General features: G+C 37.9%; 1 protein-coding gene across 3 annotated transcripts in view; it reads right to left on the reverse strand.

Moving 5' to 3' along the window:
• The window catches only part of LOC126328958 (inositol-3-phosphate synthase 1-A), a 68,343-nt gene that overhangs the window by 14,202 nt on the left and 33,585 nt on the right, over window positions 1-20,556 (reverse strand). For all 3 annotated transcript variants that reach the window (XM_049996083.1, XM_049996082.1, XM_049996084.1), the window contains exons 4-8: window positions 14,298-14,568; window positions 9,689-9,943; window positions 6,278-6,520; window positions 5,579-5,687; window positions 2,374-2,606 (exon numbers count right to left, since the gene is read on the reverse strand). In XM_049996083.1, the coding sequence (XP_049852040.1) occupies window positions 2,374-2,606; window positions 5,579-5,687; window positions 6,278-6,520; window positions 9,689-9,943; window positions 14,298-14,568 (1,111 nt within the window). The remainder of the gene's footprint in view (window positions 1-2,373; window positions 2,607-5,578; window positions 5,688-6,277; window positions 6,521-9,688; window positions 9,944-14,297; window positions 14,569-20,556) is intronic.

Raw genomic sequence — 20,556 nt, forward strand, 5'->3', positions numbered from 1 at the left:
GAGGTAGAGAGAGAGGTAGAGAGAGAGGTAGAGAGAGAGGTAGAGAGAGAGGTAGAGAGAGAGAGATGAAAAGTGCAAATGACTTATCTTTCTGAGTCTCATATGCTTTCGCATTTAGAAAGCAAGGTCACAAACAGTAAAATTAGATCCAGTATGTGACATTTTAATTGCTGGTCTACCTTCCCTATTTTTGACGAACAGCCTACGTTTCTAAGTGGGCCAAGGGGTCAATGAGTTAGTTTTAGCAGTGCTGAAATGGGCGAACTGTACCATTCCATATTATAATGTGTGGAAAACAACTATATGGTCTGATAATTTCTATGCTCAGAGTACGGCTTCCTGATTCTATACAAATATCCTAAAATCAAACAGTTTAACTTTACTTAATTCGAGCATCCACACATATGGAGTTAGGCATGCAGTATGAAATGACAAAGAAAACTAAAGCACTCACGAATCTACGCAGATTACCAATATTTGGTTTTTTATTGCACCAAAAATACACTGAACATTAGGGTACTACAGAACTTTCAAGATTTTCAAATTGTAGATAATATGTTACAATTACTACAGGTTATATTCCGAAAGAGGATCACAAGTAAGCAAACTGTCTTGCTTTCAAAATCATTTTACATGAATATATTAAGTATGTTATACTAACAGTAGCTTTCTTGAAGTGATCTTTATGGAATACGTTGACAACGCATAAAATTTCAGATGAAGATTGAGTTTGTATGCATTGGTGTCATGTTACAGGGTATTTCTGATGCAGTTCTTTTCCCCACTGCTATGGATCCTACTGTAATTAACATAATGATTGGACAAATATGTCTAAAACATCTCCTGTGCTACTATCTAAGATTAGCAGGATTCGCACAGAGTACAATTTACTCGCATGAAAAGTTTCCATACTTTTTATCATTATTGGAACAATTACTAAAATGATAAACTATCACATATTCAATCAAATTATTTGAAATAGCCTTACAATACTTTCCTGAAAGGCATAAGAAATCATACACAACTTTTTTAAAAAAGGTCCACTGTCAAAGAATTTGCTAGGTGGCACCTTATCACCTTATCAGTACTTCATAAAAACTTAGACAACAAATAATTGCTGTAAATGTTCAGCATAACTCAAAACTTGCAAATAAATTCACATGGCTTTCTCACGAACTCTACTTTTGTGAGACAAGGGTACTTTTTTCTGGGGTACAGACTTATTAAGAGACTTAGGTACCCACTTGCAAGTCCTGTGCTCTTAACCATTCTGTAACATTCTTAAACTTCCTGTGATGTTCTCCCAACATTTTTGAAGGAATATTCTGACCAGTGACTGCCACTTCAGTTCTCAATCCCTTTTTGATACCCATATCTTTGAACACAAACCCCGCACTTCCAAGCCAAAACCTTCTTCAAGGATGATGGATAAAGGGTTACCACCCCACATAGCTCCAATGGGGCTCCAGGGGTTGGTTGGCAATTTATAGCACGCACAAGATCAGACACACTTACATTTATATAATATATAGTGATTTGTGGGTTACGAATGTTAAAGGAACTGTTACTGCCGCACTCTCAATATTATTTATATCACAATAGAGCAAGACATCGAAACCTTGCACTCTGAATGTTTAGTCATTTATAATTTCTAAATTCACTGTTTTGGTCAATACTGGAACCATTAATCACTGTTACTTTACGTCATGTTAATGACAGCTCCGGATGGTGCACATGTCTACTAAACATTAACGTCCCTAAATTTACCTTGTTCCAACCAAAAAGCACATTCAGCACATGTGACTGAATACCCATATAACCTCACACACTTCTGCTCTCATAGACAGATATCCTATGGCTCTTAAGTGCCCAGTGACTAATGTGAAACTGTGCACGATAATGCTCAGGCCTAAACTAGTATATAAAGCATGCTAGAACAGAAGACATTACTAACTATAAGTCTTCCAACCTGCAAATAGTACACATTGTGTAATACATTCCATAACACAGTTTTATCACTAATATGATTCATGGAACAAGTATTTATGACTGGTGTCAAAGATTTATGCAGTGTCACAAACATCCATGGGTGACATAACCAATAATTGTCGCAGATACATCCTGTATATTTAATTCATAAGATTTGACAGTTGTTCATCAAAAATAAGAATGTGCATAAATGTACATAGTACATGCTAATGAACATTAAATAAATGTAAAATACTTATTTTATATATTAGTTATGATGTCAACCAATAGTGTTTAAATGGAATGTAATGGACAATGAATGTCTGAAAAGAATGGAACTATGTTCAGGTTAGACACACACACACACACACACACACACACACACACACACACACACATCCTTACCTTGCATAAGTAACTCAGTACTGAGAGGACAGGGTGGAAATTTGAGTATTCAGAGTGAAGCTCATCAGGAGATCTGAATTCGATTCGGCTGCACAATTCAGTGAGAAGTACTAGATCCAGTATGATCGGACTTGCAAGTAAAGAATCCTCACATGTATTGTGAATTACTATAGTATTATGTCCTCCCATCATTATTTCTGAGATATATTCATCCATCGCTCTTTTACTGTCACCTGGAACAAGTCAATGCATATAAAGGTCATCACTGCCATAAAGCACCTGCACAGTTTTTACACTTACCCAACAGACAACTGTAAAATCACTTTTTGAAAAGAATAAATGGTCATAACTTTTGATAACACAAAATATCAGTTTTTCATGCTAATATTTTTATTCAGTTAGGAAATATAATACATGAGGTCTTGTTAGGCATCTATAGTTTTAAAGATAGAATAACATGATAATTGTCACTACAACAACTTTAGTAAATTACTACAATGAAGTGCATGTGCGCACTGCTTCCTCGTCCAATAAGTTAAACAGAAAAGTGATGTATTCTAACCACTTTATTCAATTCCACAAACTTTATAATAACCACATAGAATATCGGCGGGGGGAGGGGGGGGGGGGGGGGGTGAGGGAAGAAGAGCCGGCTGTGGTGGTCTCGCGGTACTAGGCGCGCAGTCCGGAACCGTGCGACTGCTACGGTCGCAGGTTCTAATCCTGCTCGGGCATTGATGTGTGTGATGTCCTTAGGTTAGTTAGGTTTAAGTAGTTCTAAGTTCTAGGGGACTGATGACGACAGCAATTGAGTCCCATAGTGCTCAGAGCTATTTGAACCATTTGGGGGGGGGGAAAAAAAAAAAAAAAAAAAAGAAAGAGAGAGAGAGAGAGAGAGAGAGAGAGATTAGGTTAGGGCATATACACAGAAACAAAAATTGTATTTCTTGCAATGCTGAGTGACTGCAAGAACAAACTTGAGTTAGTTTCCTTCTTCGTTTTATTCTTCCTCAGCATTTGTCCTATAATGTAGTGAGTTCTTCTACCCCTTATAGCTCTCTGTCTCCATTTGGTGTGATTTTGTGCTGGGTCAGGATGGAGACTCACTATCTTGAGGTCTATATGATGGGGTATCCAGTCGATGCTGTGTCAGTCTTATAACAGGTTGTTTACAATCAACTTTCAACCAAAGCCCACACTTTGCTAATGATACGCTATAGGTATGAGTCCAAACCATAATAGACTGCTTTTCCTTATCCTCTCAATAAGTGCCACACCTTTTTACTGCCTGCAAATTTCATCAGTGGCCATATGATCTTGAAGTGTCAGACCAGATGCCCTTTGAACTACTTTGGTTTCAGCAAATCACTTCTCTGTTTCTTTTGTAAGAGGCCGCCATCCTGCACCATACAAGGCAACTGGATGGCTTACAGAGTGGTATATTTTGGACTTTAGGTGGTCCATGATCATACACTTTTTACTGCCTGCCGTTTAAGCTATGTATTGCTAACAATGTGATTTCTAGAACTAGTGAGACACTGGCAGTGATTTTTGAGTCAAGGTTTTTGAAACTGTGTGTTTCTGGCAGATCTGTACTGTCATCATGCTGGCATTCATATTATTTGCACCTGTTGACAAATATTCAGTCTTCTTTGCCTTCAGACTTAGTCCAGATGGTTCAAGGTGGTTCTTCAATGCTTGAGCTTTTCAATGAAGATTGTTCTTATCTTTATTAGCCAGAAAAATTTTACAATATAGCAACATCCAAGGTGAAATTTTCTGAAGATCTCTGGTGAAAGTGTGCATATTTATGATGCAGAGAAGGGGAGAAGGAACAGATTCCTTTATTTATACTTGCAATTAAAATACTCAACAGAATTAACTGATGATGCTCTTACACAAGTCACAGTGATCAAACATTTAGCAATAAATTTAAAACTCCATAAAAGAATTGGGAAAGCATGAAATTTATGGCTAATAATACTGTAAACAAACAATGGAAACTTTAGGTAGGAATATCAACAATGTGGGAAAAGATAGATTGACACATTAAATTGCAGACGGGCACTATTACAAGACACTTAAAGATTTTGGCCACATCCTTAATTAGGAAAATAGAAACACACATCATTCATATGCACAAACAAGCACACTTCACACACACTTGACTACCAACACTGGCAGCTCAGGCCGGAAGCCGGACCAAGATACTTTGGTTGGCAGTTGTGTGCATGAGGTGTGCTTGCATGTGTGTATGAATGGTGTGTATCTCTCTTTAGATGATGAAGGCCATGGCCAAAAGCTCTGTGTAAGTGTCTTAATTGTGCCTATCTGCAAACTTAACATGTCATGTTTATGGTAAGTAGCAATTATTTCCTACATTGTTAATAGTGCAAACAAACATATTTTAAGCAGAATATTTACACCACACATACATATTTTGTTTTCTGGAATGCATCTGAATGTTACATACAAGATGTGCACATGTTGCTTAAAATGCAGACACTAATGGTTGGATGAAAAATTGGAAATATATGGTAAGTTCTATGGGACTGCCCGCCCACATCCGAAGGAGGACTCCAACCACCAGCGTGGGGGAGTTGCACGAACCGTGGCAAGGTGCCATAGACCACACAGCTACCCCACACAGCCATTGGATGAAACAAGTAAATATGGTGTCAAGTAGTCGTTCCTCCCTATAATGACAACGTCTTTCAAATGAGCTGCTGAAGGAAAACGCAGCTCCCTCTGTGTTACACAGAAAATCTTAGATATGCCAAAGCTCACTACTAGAAAACTATATACTTAGAAGTTACAAATGCTCCAACATTCTGAATAATATAGAAATAATTCTATTTTATTATAGAAATCCCACTGTTCAAAATAATTACTGTATACGTATTGACTGAAGAGGAGTATGGACGCTATGTTCCCATTCAAAGGGAACAGTGCAGACAACAGCTACATCACCAAGGTACAGAGATGAGTTGACTAGACATGTTACAAGCTCAAGAAGACTGTCAGAATCCTCACAGTTGAATACGAAAATAATTTTCTACGTTCACAGTAATGACTCAGAAAATGCCACCTGTTGTATACCACCCACTGCTCTCCAAGTTCACGGCCCTCTAAATGATATGAACAAGCAAGCGTACATGCCCCCCCCCCCCCCCACTCCCACACACACTCTACATGTAATACTCACCTACATATGGCACATATTTTATTACAACACAGTGATCCGGTTTTTCTTCTGGTTTGTATAATATTCTGTTTGACTCCACCATGTCATCTACGACACTGCTTTTAGAAATCTGAAATATGAAATAGAGATCATATAGAGCAAGAAATTGTTAGAAACTAAAGATGTCTAAACTTTTCTATGTACTCAAACTCATACACAATTTAAACTACAAAGCACATACAGAATGGAAAATCCAGGATGGATTGTAACAATACTATAAAAAATATAATTGCTATTCACCATATAGTGCAGATGCTGAGTCACGAAAAGAGCTTTTAACCCCAAAGGGTCACACACACACACACACACACACACACACACACACACACACACACACACACACTCTTCAGAAATACTCTTTCTACACTCGTTTTTAATATCCCATTTACATATAAATGTTCCCTCATTATAATACATGTGAAACAGTAACTTTTAACAAGAACAATACATTCTATTACATATGCATGTAAATCAAGTGTATTGATTGAAGAAATATCACATATGTCTATATTAAATTATAATACAAACTATCATTCCGGAAAAATTGGTTTTCCTCATTTTATAGTCTCTACTGTAAACACTACCAATATAATTTGTAGACTGTGCAACTAACATGTACAAAGATAGCAAAACAAATATTTGGTAGGTTGGAATGCATACCTCCTTGGACCGAAACTGTTGGGGCGCCGACAGATTACAACCATCATTATTTCCGAGATGATTGTAACTCACTATAGAAACAGGCTTAATCCCAGCAGTCACCAAAAAATCCACTAACACTGATTTCAGTTTTGTCTGGCCAGATTTGAAGTCATCTCCACCAATCAACACATTGTGTTGCTCAGCTAGCTGAATGCAGCCAGGAACAAATGTGTTTTGTGGAGATCCATTTAAGTATGGACTCTGCCAAGCAAAATCATTTCCATTAAAATTATTTATGAATTACACTATTTAAAGCTACACCTAAAAATATGCTAACACAACATACAACACAAACTCAACCTGAGGGAGTGATTGAATTAATATCTTTGATAATGATACTTTTAAGTGCCGTACTTTCCATATTTGTCATTTCACTTCAGTCTCATGTAAATGAATAGTGGACGTCAATTGAACAAGTAGTTTGAAAGCCACAGTGCCTTACCAGGTGTGGTCCCACTGAAAATTATATGCCCTGGCTTCCCCACAGTTGTGTCAATTAACTGACCCAAGCAGTTATGGGAAGGACCTATGGTTCTAACAGGCTTTCAAAGCACTGTGCAACTTTGCATTTTCACACATATAAATTGTAGCCACAAGTGAAAGCAGCAATCAGTGGTTAAAAAAAATCCTTGGAGCAAGCATGAACTGAACATCAAATCTTTGGATTAACAGTCATACAAATTCACACGGGCACTGAGCTAATCATTTTAATGAATTATATTGACTATGTAACTGTTGCTAAATTTCATCTTAATGTACACTGTGAGCAAGCTGTTTAAGTTTTAATATTTCTAGTAACAAACATTCATTACAAATTTTGGATAGACAATATCTAAAACTATTACAAATAATTTACAATTGACAGAAGCACCGATTGTGAGAGAAGAACTAGAAATAAATGACTTCAAAGAATCAGACACAACAGAGAAACTTAAAAATAAAGTACTAAATTTAAAAGGAAAAGTCAACATCGATTGAAGAGACAGGGTACTGGAACAATCAAGAAGAAGAAGAAGAAGAAGAAGAAGAAGAAGAGTAGCAGTAATTAAACAGTCTAAGTTGGTTAATATGAAGCTCTGAAATTACAAAAATCAATAAACCTGTAGCTCTTGCTGTGACAATCCCAAGCATAGAGGACAACCTTACAGAAAAGCCACAAAAGAACTTAAAATATGAAGGAATCTTAGTGGCACCACAGGGAATAACAGACCAAGTTTTAACTAGATGAGGAAGCATTCAAATGGAAATTCAAGGCAATTGAGTAAAAATGTTTCCAGAAGAATGAAGCTAACTGAAGAGAAGGCTGAAGGGATAATTTTGAGGAAACACAAATGATTATTCCAAAAATTAAACATACTGTGCCAGAGTACAATGTAATGCCTTGCATTTTTTCCTCACTCAGAATCTCAAAACTTTGATGGTTTAGAACCATTTCTAAAAAATTATAATGGAGACATAATTTTCAAAAGATATCCCAAATTTGAACAATATGGAAACAATGCAAAAAAAAACATGCTTGAACATAAACGCAGGTGTTAGCCAAGCTTGCAGGTTATGCTGTTGTATTCGACCACTAATAGCACCTGTGCAATGTCTTCAATACACAAAGTTTCAGTCGTGGTCACAACAGTGTTCTATGTAGTTGTGACAACATTATGTCAGAGCTCAGTACAGTCTAAAGTGGGCAAATTTTTGGTGCTTGTATGGTGAGCTTTTTTTTCCGCAGTTGATGTGTTGGGTGTTCCAAGAAGCACTGAACCAAAGATCTATACCACATACCGGGAAAGTGGGAATTATCATCTGTTAAGTCATAACCCAGACAAATGTGTGTGTTGAGTGATGGTGACAGACAATCATTGAAGAGGATTGTGATGAAAAATAAGGAGACAACAGCTACAAAATTCACTGGTAAACTGAATATCACACTCACAAATTCTGTAAGCACCAAAACAACATGAAGGGAGCTCCATATACAGGAAATTGCAAGATGAGCTGGAACTGCAAAAACCTTGTCATCAGTTATATAAATGCCAATAATAGAAAAGCACTCTTTCTTGGCCACCACAGTCACAAGGTCATCATATTACCGACTCTCTGTGGTCTACTTTGGAGAGAAGGATATGTGACTACTATTCACCTTCATCATCATTATATGAACTTGTCACAATTTTGCAGGAAGACAAAGACTCCCTTGAAAACCATACAGGACGTGTATTTACCACTCTGAGATGACTGGAAGGTGTCTTGAATGCCTACGGGATTTCTACTCTATATTAGGCATAGTAATGTGTTGTGTTCTTGGTGTTTCTATATTTTGCCCACCTGGAGTAACTCGTGTATTAAAATAGTACTGCAGTTATGAAGTGATAAATACAAAAAAATGCTAACTAAAAAATAGATGCATATTTTAAATATACTTCTTTCAGCAGAACCATGAGTGCTGCAGTAGCAGGCACAGGTAAATTACAAGCTGTAAATATTTTAGTCTGATATTAACAATAAAAGATGTTTCTTAAACTGAATTCCTAGCGTTATACATTTTATTCTCTCAACCATTGAAGTGACCCCTTCTGTGATTAATCTAGTGGTTAACATCAGTGCCTATCATGCGGAGGTTCCAGGTTTGAGTCCTGTGACTGTCTCACATTTTTCTTTAGTGGAAAGATATAGAAAGGGGTTCAATCTGATTCTTAAAAACCAACTGAGAAGCTGTATAAATTACAAAGCAATGGAACTGATGCACAAGCCACAAAAGTGACATCAAATAAAAAAAGACTGCATCAGGCTGTGAACTACATGCCATATTTACAGTACCAAACATCAATAAATTAATAAACAACTTACACAAGTTTGAAATGTACTTCTAAGTAGTTCACTATTTTACTATCCCACACAGTGATTTATAATTGAAAACAAATCAAACAGACTTAACAACATGCATTTCTAATTTATCTTGCAACAGATCGATCCTAAAACAATAAACATATGCTTCCATTTTATCAGCATTTTTCAAAGATTAAATCTTTATTTCCAATACCGTACATAATGCTATATGTGTTTATCATAGTGCAAGATACGAATGGTAGAATCTCTCTCTCTCTCTCTGCTGTGTGTGTGTGTGTGTGTGTGTGTGTGTGTGTGTGTGTGTACTAATTTAAAAAAATATTGGAGCAGGAGGAAATACTCCAGTTATCTTCAATTTCTTTATGTTTAACTATACTGATGATTAATAGTAGTCTTGTTTCTCCTACGGCTTGGATATAAATAACATTGATTTCTACAACCAAGACATTAATTGCACAACCTTACTTAAATAGTTTATTGTCATTACCTGCCTTTGTTTTTAAGGTAATATGTATTACTACTTACACCCTCTAATATAGAAGCAACAGCGTACAGTGTTGATGGAGATATTTCACTGGCATTACTTTGTATGGCTGAAATCAAATTTTCACTTGTGTCATTAATGCCCGGCAGAACGTCACAGAATCTTTCAGTGTTTGCTGTCCACAGAACTATAACTTTATCCAGTTTCTTCATCTCCTTAAATTCACGAATATCTTTTCGTATCTGTTCAACCTGCTCCCATTTAGTCCCAGTAAGTACGTTATCTGCACGTCCAGCCTGAAAATTAGCACAATGACTGAAAAAATTGTCTCTTTAATAAATGCTACACAAAGAAATAAATCCATCCATCCACAAACTCTTAGTTTACACACACAAATATCCATGAGGAATTGGCTCTTGCTTACAGAAGGCACCCATGTATCAAAACCCACTTAAAAAGTTCGAAGAACCTATGTTAAGTGAGGAATCTATTAATGCACTCCAAACCCCTATGTTTCGCTACAACGGACAAAATTCGACCAGCTACAGAGTACATAGAAGCACGTAAGCAGTAGCTCTTATGTTCCATATGCAGACTGAGGTGAGAGAAATAATGGGATAGCGATACACAAACAGTATCGTGTATACAAGGTATGAAAGGGCACCGCATTTGCAGAGCTGTCATCAGTACTCAGGTGATTCATGTGACTGTTTCCAACAAGATTATGGTCGCACAATGGGAATTAACAGGCTTCGAACTTGGAATGGTAGTTGGAGCTAGACACATGGCACATTATAATTTTGGGAATGGTTAGGGACTTATATATTGCGAGATTCACAATGTTAACAGTGTGCTGAGAATACCAAATTTCACGTATTTCCTCTCGCCACAGACAACGCAATGGCTCATGGTCTCACTTAATGACCAAGAGCAGTGTCATTTGTATTGACTTATCAGTGCTAACAGACAAGTAACACTGTGTGAAATAACTACAGAAATCAATGAGAGACATGTGATGAAGTTATCTGTTAGGACAGTGCAGTGAAATTTGGTATTAATGGGCTATAACAACAGACAAGCAACTTAAGTGCCTTTGCTTACAGTACAAGGTCACCTGCAATGCCTCTCCTGCACTGGTGACCACATCGACTGAATGCAAGAGGACTGGAAAACCGTGGCCTGGTCAGATGAGTCCCAATTTCAGTTGGCAAGAGCTGATGGTACGGGTCGAGTGTGGTGCAGACCTCATTGCAGCCATGAACTTAAGTCATCCACAAGGCACTGTGAAAGGTGGTGATTGCTCCATAATGGTGCAGGCTGTGTTTGCATGGAATGTACTGGGTCACTGACTGGAAATGATTACGTTCGGCTACTTTAAGACCATTTGCAGTTATTCGTGGACTTCATTTTCTCAAACACTGGAATTGTTAGGATGACAATGTACCATATCACTGGGCCACAATTGTTCACCACTAGTTTGTAGAACATTCTGGACAATTCGAGCAAATCATTTGGTCACTCAAACCACTTGACATGAATCGGATCCAAGCTACACAAGCAGCATGGCTTAATGTTTTTGCAGGGACTTCCAATGACTTGAGTCAATGTAAAGTCGAGTTATGAAGTGCACCTGGCAAAAGGAGGTCCGACACAATATTAGGAGGTATCCCATGACTTTTGTCAACTCAGTATAAATGGAATGGGGAAGAAGCTCTAATGTGTGTTATGATGGAAAGTACCCAGTGCCATGCACATGTTGATGATGATGATGATGATTGCAGGTTGATGAATGGCAAGATTATCAGAACCTCTACAGAATATCAATTAAATGCTTATGGAAAATAAGTTTTTCCTTGCAAGCAATCTTCCTGGGACAATGGCCCATGGACACACATTAGACACTTTAAAGACTGCCTGGCAGTAACGACATTCCAAGAAACTAAAATGTGTAATAAAAATTACGCATGGAAGTGTACACTTCTATATGCAAATTTGTGCCTTTCCCATTCTTGAAGCTATAATACAGTCATGACGTAAAATATTAAATAAAATGAGAATTAGCTGAAGAAAGTGCTAAATGCTACTGCCTGGTACATGTGAATGGCTGATACTAATAAAAACAGGGAAGAAGTCAATCACTGTGAGAACAAATATACGCTGGGTAAGTCCTATACACAGATGTTGGAAGTGCTTAAAAAGATAAATAAATGATAGCAGTTCTCAATTTAACAGTATTTACTAAAGGAGAAATGGACATACATTTAAAACTGTAAGACTGATTCAGATAATCGTGGCTGGCTTCATCACTGACTAAAACAGGATGAACCAGATACTCTGTGATACAGTAACATACCTACCCAATAATTTAGGCAGCAGTCATGACAACACACAAAATATTAAAGCCATTTCCACAATCATCTCATTGTTTTAAAACCATGGGCTACAGCATTACCAATGAAAACTGTTGCCCTACTGTGAACATAAAATGCATTCAAGTAAGATGTTGTGCACCTACAGTAGTATGGCACAAAGACAGCACATTGGTGGGCCATCCCGCCAGAGTGGCGGCCTGTGCATCAGAGGACAGGACCCTCTTCAGTGTGACTGCTTTCCATCTGTGTTACTGGAATGATGTTCACGATGGCAAAACTGTAGGCTTCATCAGCCTTAATTTATTACTTTGTACATCCAGCCACATATTCTCCCACTGACATGTAACTCCGATCCTCAATAATGAGGTAATATCAGTCAAGGGAATAGCTTGAGGCAGTACATTACTTATCTTGCATGCATCCGTTGCTGCAGAACACTACTACTCTCCCTTGATGTTACAGTATGAAAGGTGTGTGTCATATGTTCTGTGCCACTTTCCTGGGTACATTTGCTGAATGATCTGCACAGCATCAGGGCAGACAAGAAAGTTATTCCATCAATTTCACTATACTGCTCCAGTGCCTTTAGGATTGATAGAGCTCTGCAACAAAGACTGTAAAAATTCGTCCAGAAGTTTACTCTTAAAGACACAATAATAGAAAACAACTAAGTAACCTATAGTATTGTCTCACTTAGACCCACTGCACCTAAAACACTTGCTTAAAAGTAAAATCTGGTGTACAAGATGCCTTGTACTTTGTCAGACTTAAAAATTGCACTGCTCGCACTACTAACAATGGGGGAGCATATTCGTTCCAGTCCTGTGTTAAAACATTCAGGTCCTTCATTCTAATACTAAATTTTCATACTGCTCTTCTGCGATTTAAATACATTTGTTCTACTGACTGTTGTACAAGTAGATTAAAGGTCAACTGGGGGATTCACCAGACATTATATGCATGTTGCACCAAAAAGAACTTCTGCCGGTTGGTCAGAGGGAGTTCCCTTGTCTCTACAGAGGCTGGGTACCGAGCTTGTCCCATGCTCCAATGCCAATCTAATGTCCTTATAGTGAGCTCATTTTAAGATTTTTAATGGGAACCTTGTTCAGAACCATAAACAATATAGCCATAGTACAAGATGTGACCTATCAAAGGCTCTATAAAATACTGGGGTATCTATAAGCTCCCAGCATTTGACAATTTAATATGTTTACAGCATTTAACGCTCTTGCTTGGAGATGCTTCACATATACCAGCAAGTTAGATGATGTCCAAGAACTTTACTGTTTCCTCAAAACTAAGAGTGATGCCCCCCAGCACCAGTTTGCATCTATTACAAACATTACCTATACACGCGCACACTCGCTCTCTCTCTCTCTCTCTCTCTCTCTCTCTCTCTCTCTCTCTCTCTCTCTCTCTCTGTCTGTCTGTCTGTCTCTGTGTGTGTGTGTGTGTGTGTGTGTGTGTGTGTGTGTGTGTGTGTGTGTGTGTGTGTGTGTGTGTGTGTGTGTGTGTGTGTCAAAACATTGAAGCCTGTCTTTTTGCAGCTGCCTTGAGATTGAAAGACAAACAGATGATTGAAAAATCATCCACAAAAAGAGTGCACTTAACACACTCCCTCAGGGACATCATTCTCCTGGGTATGTCAGTCAGAGAACTGGCAAGGAACTGGCAACTCAACCTAAAATGCTGTCCTGAAAGGAAGGGAGATAAAAACCTGCAACAACAGTTTAAAATTAATTCCTAGACCAGTGAAGATGTCCAAGCTTGGAAAGATGCATGGGGTATATACAACTTCATTATTGAACTTCTTTGCCAGAGGGGATGGTTTTTATGAGGGTTACAAATGCTCAAATTCATATTTGGCAATTAATAAATGTAACACTGCAAAACTAAGAAATTTATTATTTTAAACATACTCACTGTTGTCATAGAAAATATAACACAATGTCCTCATCCAAACCATAGTCTGTCCTCTAATTAGTAAACAACTCTCATTATGTCAATATGTGGTACTCTGATAGTTTTTTTATATATGTTACTAAGATTTGTTTCTGCGTAAGCAGTTCTGTGTTTTGACCAGTGTAATTGTGTGCCAAGTCCATATGACTACATGGAGATCTTAATATAGAGCTATTTTATTAACACTAAACAGAAACGAAATATTATAAACAAATACCTCCTGACTACACACAAAAGTAATGACAGCATTACAAGAAAAAAAAGAAACTACTGGGTAAAAAGTAAAAAGTCACAACAGCTTTTTATTGGGTACCTGATTATCTGCAACAAAATCACCAAAGAAAATACCAGGTCGTGGCTTCATGTTTTTCATATGTGGATAGAGTTGCTGCTGTAAGTTCCAATTCAGAACACAGGCCCTTGCCATTGCATCAGCCAAATTTAGTGAAGATATATCCCAGCCATCAACTATCACATCATTGGGATTCACCATTGGCAGCATGTCACTCATGGGAACATAAACATCTTCACCACCATCACCAACTCCTAAACGGACTGTAGAGGCCTGTGTTATTGAACCATACCTGCAACAAATTTTAGTACTTATTCTTTAAACATTTGTATAGTGAGACATCTGCATTTCACATGGGTGACATACATGTTTTTAATCAAAAGTTCAATTAACGAATACAATTATAAAACAATTTAATGCACGTTTTGCTACTGTCTTTCTCTGTAATGCTCTTAATTGGTACACTCCCAGCCAGTGTCTACAGGATGGAAAGAATGACAGAACTCTAAGCGACAATCTGGTGTAGATATTTCTCATTATCTCCACATAAACAAATCAGTACACCAGATGTTATGATTCAGCAAAAGTTTTAAATTGTTTCATTCAATAAGATATTGAAATATTCATCACAAGCACTGTCTTCTTCACTGCAACCAGCTTGTTTCTTCTTACAATACTTCTCATAGGGCTACTACTATATGGGAAAGAAACTGGTAAAATTATAAGGCTTACCCAGACTCATTTACTGTGTTTCAGTTTCTCATCTGTTCATTTATGTGAGAGAGATTGCTTGTATTGGTGAAAGAAGAGGTGGGAGGGGGGAGAGAATAAAGATTGTCTTGTCATACAGTAATTGAATACCAATTCCTCCCACATTACAGTTTCAAAATACCTTATAATGTTTTTCTGCTGCATTCTTACAGTGACAATACAATAATGTAGAACTGGTCATTTATCCACTAACAAGTGAAGTATCCCAATTTGAATATGATGTCTTCCAGAGTTATGAAATACTTGGTGTCGCAACTGCTTTATCTTGAGAGGATGTGGTATGGCTTCTTTGGTTTTCACCCACATTGTATCTGGTGACTACAGTAAGCATTTGTACGGAACATGGCCTGTAAGTGCTACAATTTATCTGCTAGACTTGTATGGCCCGAGATGTAGCATGCTCTTTGCACTAGTGTGCTTAGGACTCTTGTCATTGTGAAGGGACATTACAGCTGTAAGCATGCAACTACAAATCATTATGTGTCTGTTTACAGTAGACACTGTGTTCTAGTGTGCCATCTGGTCTTCATTTGATGACCACATCCACAAATAGAAGTTGGTGGTTTGCCACTAACTCCATCATGAATTTGATGTACTGGAGCAGCAAATTCAGGTGTTGCTGAGTCTCGTAGGTGCATCGTCCTTGTGGCCAGATTACAAATGTATCATCTACATACTGAAAAAAGCATGAGGGTTGTAGATGGCCAGCTCCAGTTTCTTCTGCAAATGCCTCCATGAACATATTGGTCATCATTGGTGATAGTGGACAGCCCATCCCTACTCCATTTGTTTGTTCGTAATAATTTGCATCGTACAGAAGGTAGGTTGATGTAAGCACAAATTCAAACCACTTGGTTAGTACTGGCACAAACTATTTCCTATGAGGGTTAGAGCATCTCTTAGTGGGATCCTTGTGAAAAAGAGACACTATGTCAAAGCTTCCCATGAGGTGGTCTTGAACAAGTCAAAAGTTCTGGAGCTGCTGAATGAAATGCATCAAACTTTGTATATGATACTGTCATTTGCCCACAAGGCAGCTGAGCATCGCTGTCAGATGTTTCGCTAATTCATATGTTGGTATGCCAATAATGCTAACTTGGACAAAGGGGCATTTCTTGCTTGTGTAGTTTAGGTAGTCCGTAAAGTGTAGGTGACACAGATGCTCATGACTGATGTGTCTTCGCTGTCTTTTCAACTGAGAATGGAGGAGTTTGATGGTCTTACTCTTCATTCAGTTGATAGGATTGTCCTCAACTTTCCTGCATGTGTTGTCCTCTAATAGGTCATCCAATTTTTGTTTGTGTTGATGTGGTAGAAGCACCTTCGTCTTCTGGCTGGATAACTGTCTCAGAATCATCTCATAGCCACTTGTTTAAGTGCTTTTCTCTCTTCCTAAGAAACATTCAGCTTTGGCAGAGCTGCCCTGGTAAGCGTACAGCATGTTTCATATTGCATTTCCTCTGCACATCCCAAGTAAGTGCAAGAGCAACCTGTTCCATAACATTGATAAATTCTGCTATTGGTGTGGCCATTGACACCGGTGCGAAATTTAGTCCCTTTCCTAATACAGAAAAGGTAATATTGTCAATTATTTTCTCTGTTTGGTTAATGACAGTTCTCCGAGGTTCTTCTTGCAGTGGTTTAGCTGTAACGTGTTCAGAATTAGTAGTTTGTCTGCAGGTGGCTGATTGCCACGCCTTGGCTTGAGATCAGCTATCTGCATCTATTCACACCCATGAGACAGGGGAGAGCATCAACACCAACTGCAGGTGGAACGGGAAGTGTTCTCTTGAGGTGTCGCTGAGTCAGCATCGGGTGTACTGGATCCTCTCCTTGACTAGGGACAGGCTGGCTCTTCTCATGATCCAGTTGGTGGCTGGAGTTCTGATGTGATGAAGGACCTTCACATAAGGTGGTATGATTCGGTTCTCTCAGCACCTCAGCAGAAACCTAAGTGGGGCCAAAAGGTGCTCCTGCCTGTTCCGAAGCTTGTCAAGCTTCTTAATTTTTATCACCTCCCCATAGAAGTACATGAGCTGTGATTTCAAGTCCTCTTGTGTAGCAAAATCTTCAATAGTTCTAGGGTATTCAGCCAGGTGCCATCATCTAAAAGGTGTGATATTTTGGAAAGCCAACTTTTTACTATCTTTAGGCATTCTGGATGACTGGGTGACACGTGCTGGGTGCTGCCAAGTTGATGCAACAATCGAACACCTCCTAGGATTGCATTGTCAAAGAAGCTGAAGAGATCCAACTGCATAACAGACTAATAGATAAGGACACCAATTTTCAAGTAAGCAAGGCCTGGAACACAGGCTGGAGCATGACCAGGACACAGCAGGAGTCTATGCAGAGGTTTGCTCCTGTCGCAGCTGAGGGGGATGAAAAAGCATTGTCATCTTGCCAGCAGAGATCCTTATCCAGTGCCAGCCATAGTGCTAATAAAGCCCCTGAATCGACACCTAACACAGTGCTTCCCCCACCATGGCATCAGGTCCACTCCACAAGGCACTTGCTGGAGGAGGTGGGAGGAGTGGGGAAGATGTAAAAGCAGCACCCAGCAACACCCAGCAGCACCCAGTCACCAGGAGCACCTGAAGATGCAAATAAGTTGCCTTGCTGAAATATCACGTCTTTTAGACACCACCACCCTGCTGAATACCTGAGATCTACTCAAGATTTTCCTAAAAATTTAAAATCACATATATGCAATACTAACAAAAATTAAACTTGTCAAAACAGAAGTTGCCATGTTGTCACACGGTCTAATATTTGTCACTTAACTGTGGATGTGGAGTGTCAATAAAATGGTTAAAACAAAGCAGAATGGAATAGCACACACTCCTGCTAAGTGCAACATGTGGACATGGTACATCATGTTTTTGTAAACCCACACTGCAGTAGTTAAGTATCAAATTCCATAATGCTCATAACTCTTCAGATCTCTGTCACTAGTTGCTCCATTCACATTCAAATCATCACACTGAAACTACATGTTTATACTTTGATAACAAATAAAGGAAGACTATACAACAACACAACTTCTATTTTGGGAATGTAACTCTGCAAGTAATGGATGTATTAACATATACTGTTTCAAGTTAATGTTTAGCCTTTTGTCAAATAATATCAACTGTGAACATGATGGTCACAACTGTGTGTTACACAGGACTTTACCTTCAGTGACTCTTGCTTCTCTAGTCTTTATATCTGTTAATCTGCAAATATATGTACACAAATGCAGTTTTACAGCTAAATCATATTGATAGGGAGCAGAGGCTATATATCTAGAAACAATTTTTACTCAGTTTTAATTATTTGAGCTTTGTAAGTAAATTGAATTACAAAAATTGAACAAGTGCTTCAACACGTTACATTTGCAGCACAGTTTTGCATATGAATATAAAGAACTATCATCTTCAACCATACACACATAAATTCTCTCTAAATCTTATTTCAGGCTACCAAGAGGTTATAAGAAACACCTAGAATAATAGTGAGTGGCTATGTTTACAGAAAATATACACATTTTGTTATAGCACACATTAAAAGTCTAAATTGCAAGAATAGCTATACATAAATAATAAATATTGCTAAACTACTACATATCAACATTACAGCTCTAAAGCATAATACAATACAAATGACAATAGCTATAGGTGAATATAAAGGTCTTTCATGTACTTTATTATACTACTCATCACTACCAGCAAAATTTTGAAAGGATCTCTCTATGCATGTGTGGAACATGTTGATACCACATGAACAGTTGTGTCATTCAGTACCACAGGCACAACACAGTGATGAAGCTTTGCCCCACTTGTGGAGAGAGTCTGCACACCTCCCATGGCCCGTATAGAGGGAATTCAGAGTGATTCAAATTGCCCAAGGTTGGTCAAATCCAGGGGGCTTCGCATTGGTGCAGAGCAGTTTCACATATTATGGAGAACAATTTTGTTGCTGACAGCATTTCCATTCAACAATGGCATTGAATTAATTTTTAGTAAGAATCCTAGCTGACAGAAGTGGGGTGTTTTAATCTTTTTCGATCCACAGGTAATACATAATCTGGTACTGTAAGGTCATGGAGTGTGACTCAAGGTAGATAAAAAGTATGTGGGAACAGATCATATTGACCCACTGAAGCATTTACCTATTTAACATGTCACTGTAACTGACACTGTTAGTACGAGAGTTGCAATGGTCTAAGATGAGAGTTTATAAATCATAAAAAATTCTTACTTACGTACTCTTTGGGACAGATGATTTCAGTTTAATTTAACTTCATTTAAGACTAAATGTAACACGCTGATAAGAAGAGTGGATTTCACAAGGTACACAATTTTCTAGTTTCAGAAAAAAGAATGCCACAGTGAACAATGTCATGTTCACACAGTCTCTCAAAAAATTATGGGCTTTACATAAATATTCATTGACTGCGAGGTTGTGCCATGCGTATGTTATTTCTTCAGAGTATGTTTTTTGTGATCATCTTAAAAAGTTGAGTTGAGAACCACATACATTTACTTCATGTTAACAGAGCACGAGTTGCACTTACTAATGCGACAAGTGATTAAAAACTCAGTGAAAATTCACTGATTTGTTGCGTTTTGAGTTGGTGCAGACAATGTAATTTTAGCTGTTGTGCACATGGTCTGCTGCTCTTTGTTCTTCCTGTATTTAACACAAGAAAATGTCAAGTTTCAACCAAAATCAATTCCATATTGAGAAACTCAGCAAATTTGATAATTATGCGAATTGGAAGTTCAGTACAAGAGCATTTAGAGCTTGATGAACTCTGGGACTGTATGCAGTACCAATACTAATTCAAAGAAAGAAGTTAAGGAAGAAGTCAATTTCATTATTACATCCAATCAATTATGTGCATATACAACATGCACCTAAACCTAAGGAGGTTTGAGAGAAACAGGAGTAAGTTTTCAATGATAGCTGTTTATTAAAATGATACATGGCATTACTGAACCATCCCCTTATCACTACAGAATTGTCTAGAAGTTTTGAAAAATATGAACAAAATTATGTCAACAGCTCATAAAGTATTATAGGAAATATTAAATTTGGCCAGCTTGCCTGAAATGTACAAGCCAATGGCAATGGGAACAGAAAGCTCAGGAATAATAATTTAAATAGATTTAATAAAAACAAAGCTTTTACAATAAATAAAATGCCCAGGGTGTTCAGCACTCTTCACCAGCAAAGGACCTTTTCCAGGAAAATAAGTGCACAAGCTATACACAGCTAAAGGCAATAAGGGGTCTGGGTGTTTGAATTTTAACACAAATGGTCACACTGCTGCATACTAAAGAAAAAGATGAGTAAATCTGAGGGAAAAAAACTTTCACCGCAGGTTTATTTACATTCAAAGAATGTAGGTGTATGGTATGTGGACATATGACATGGTGAATTACACACACAAAACAACCAGTACCTACTTTGCTGTTTCCAGCTTGCTGTGGAAATATGAGAAATGTCAATATGATACTGAATG

Source organism: Schistocerca gregaria, chromosome 2, assembly GCF_023897955.1.
Source record: "Schistocerca gregaria isolate iqSchGreg1 chromosome 2, iqSchGreg1.2, whole genome shotgun sequence".
Taxonomy (NCBI): domain Eukaryota; kingdom Metazoa; phylum Arthropoda; class Insecta; order Orthoptera; family Acrididae; genus Schistocerca; species Schistocerca gregaria.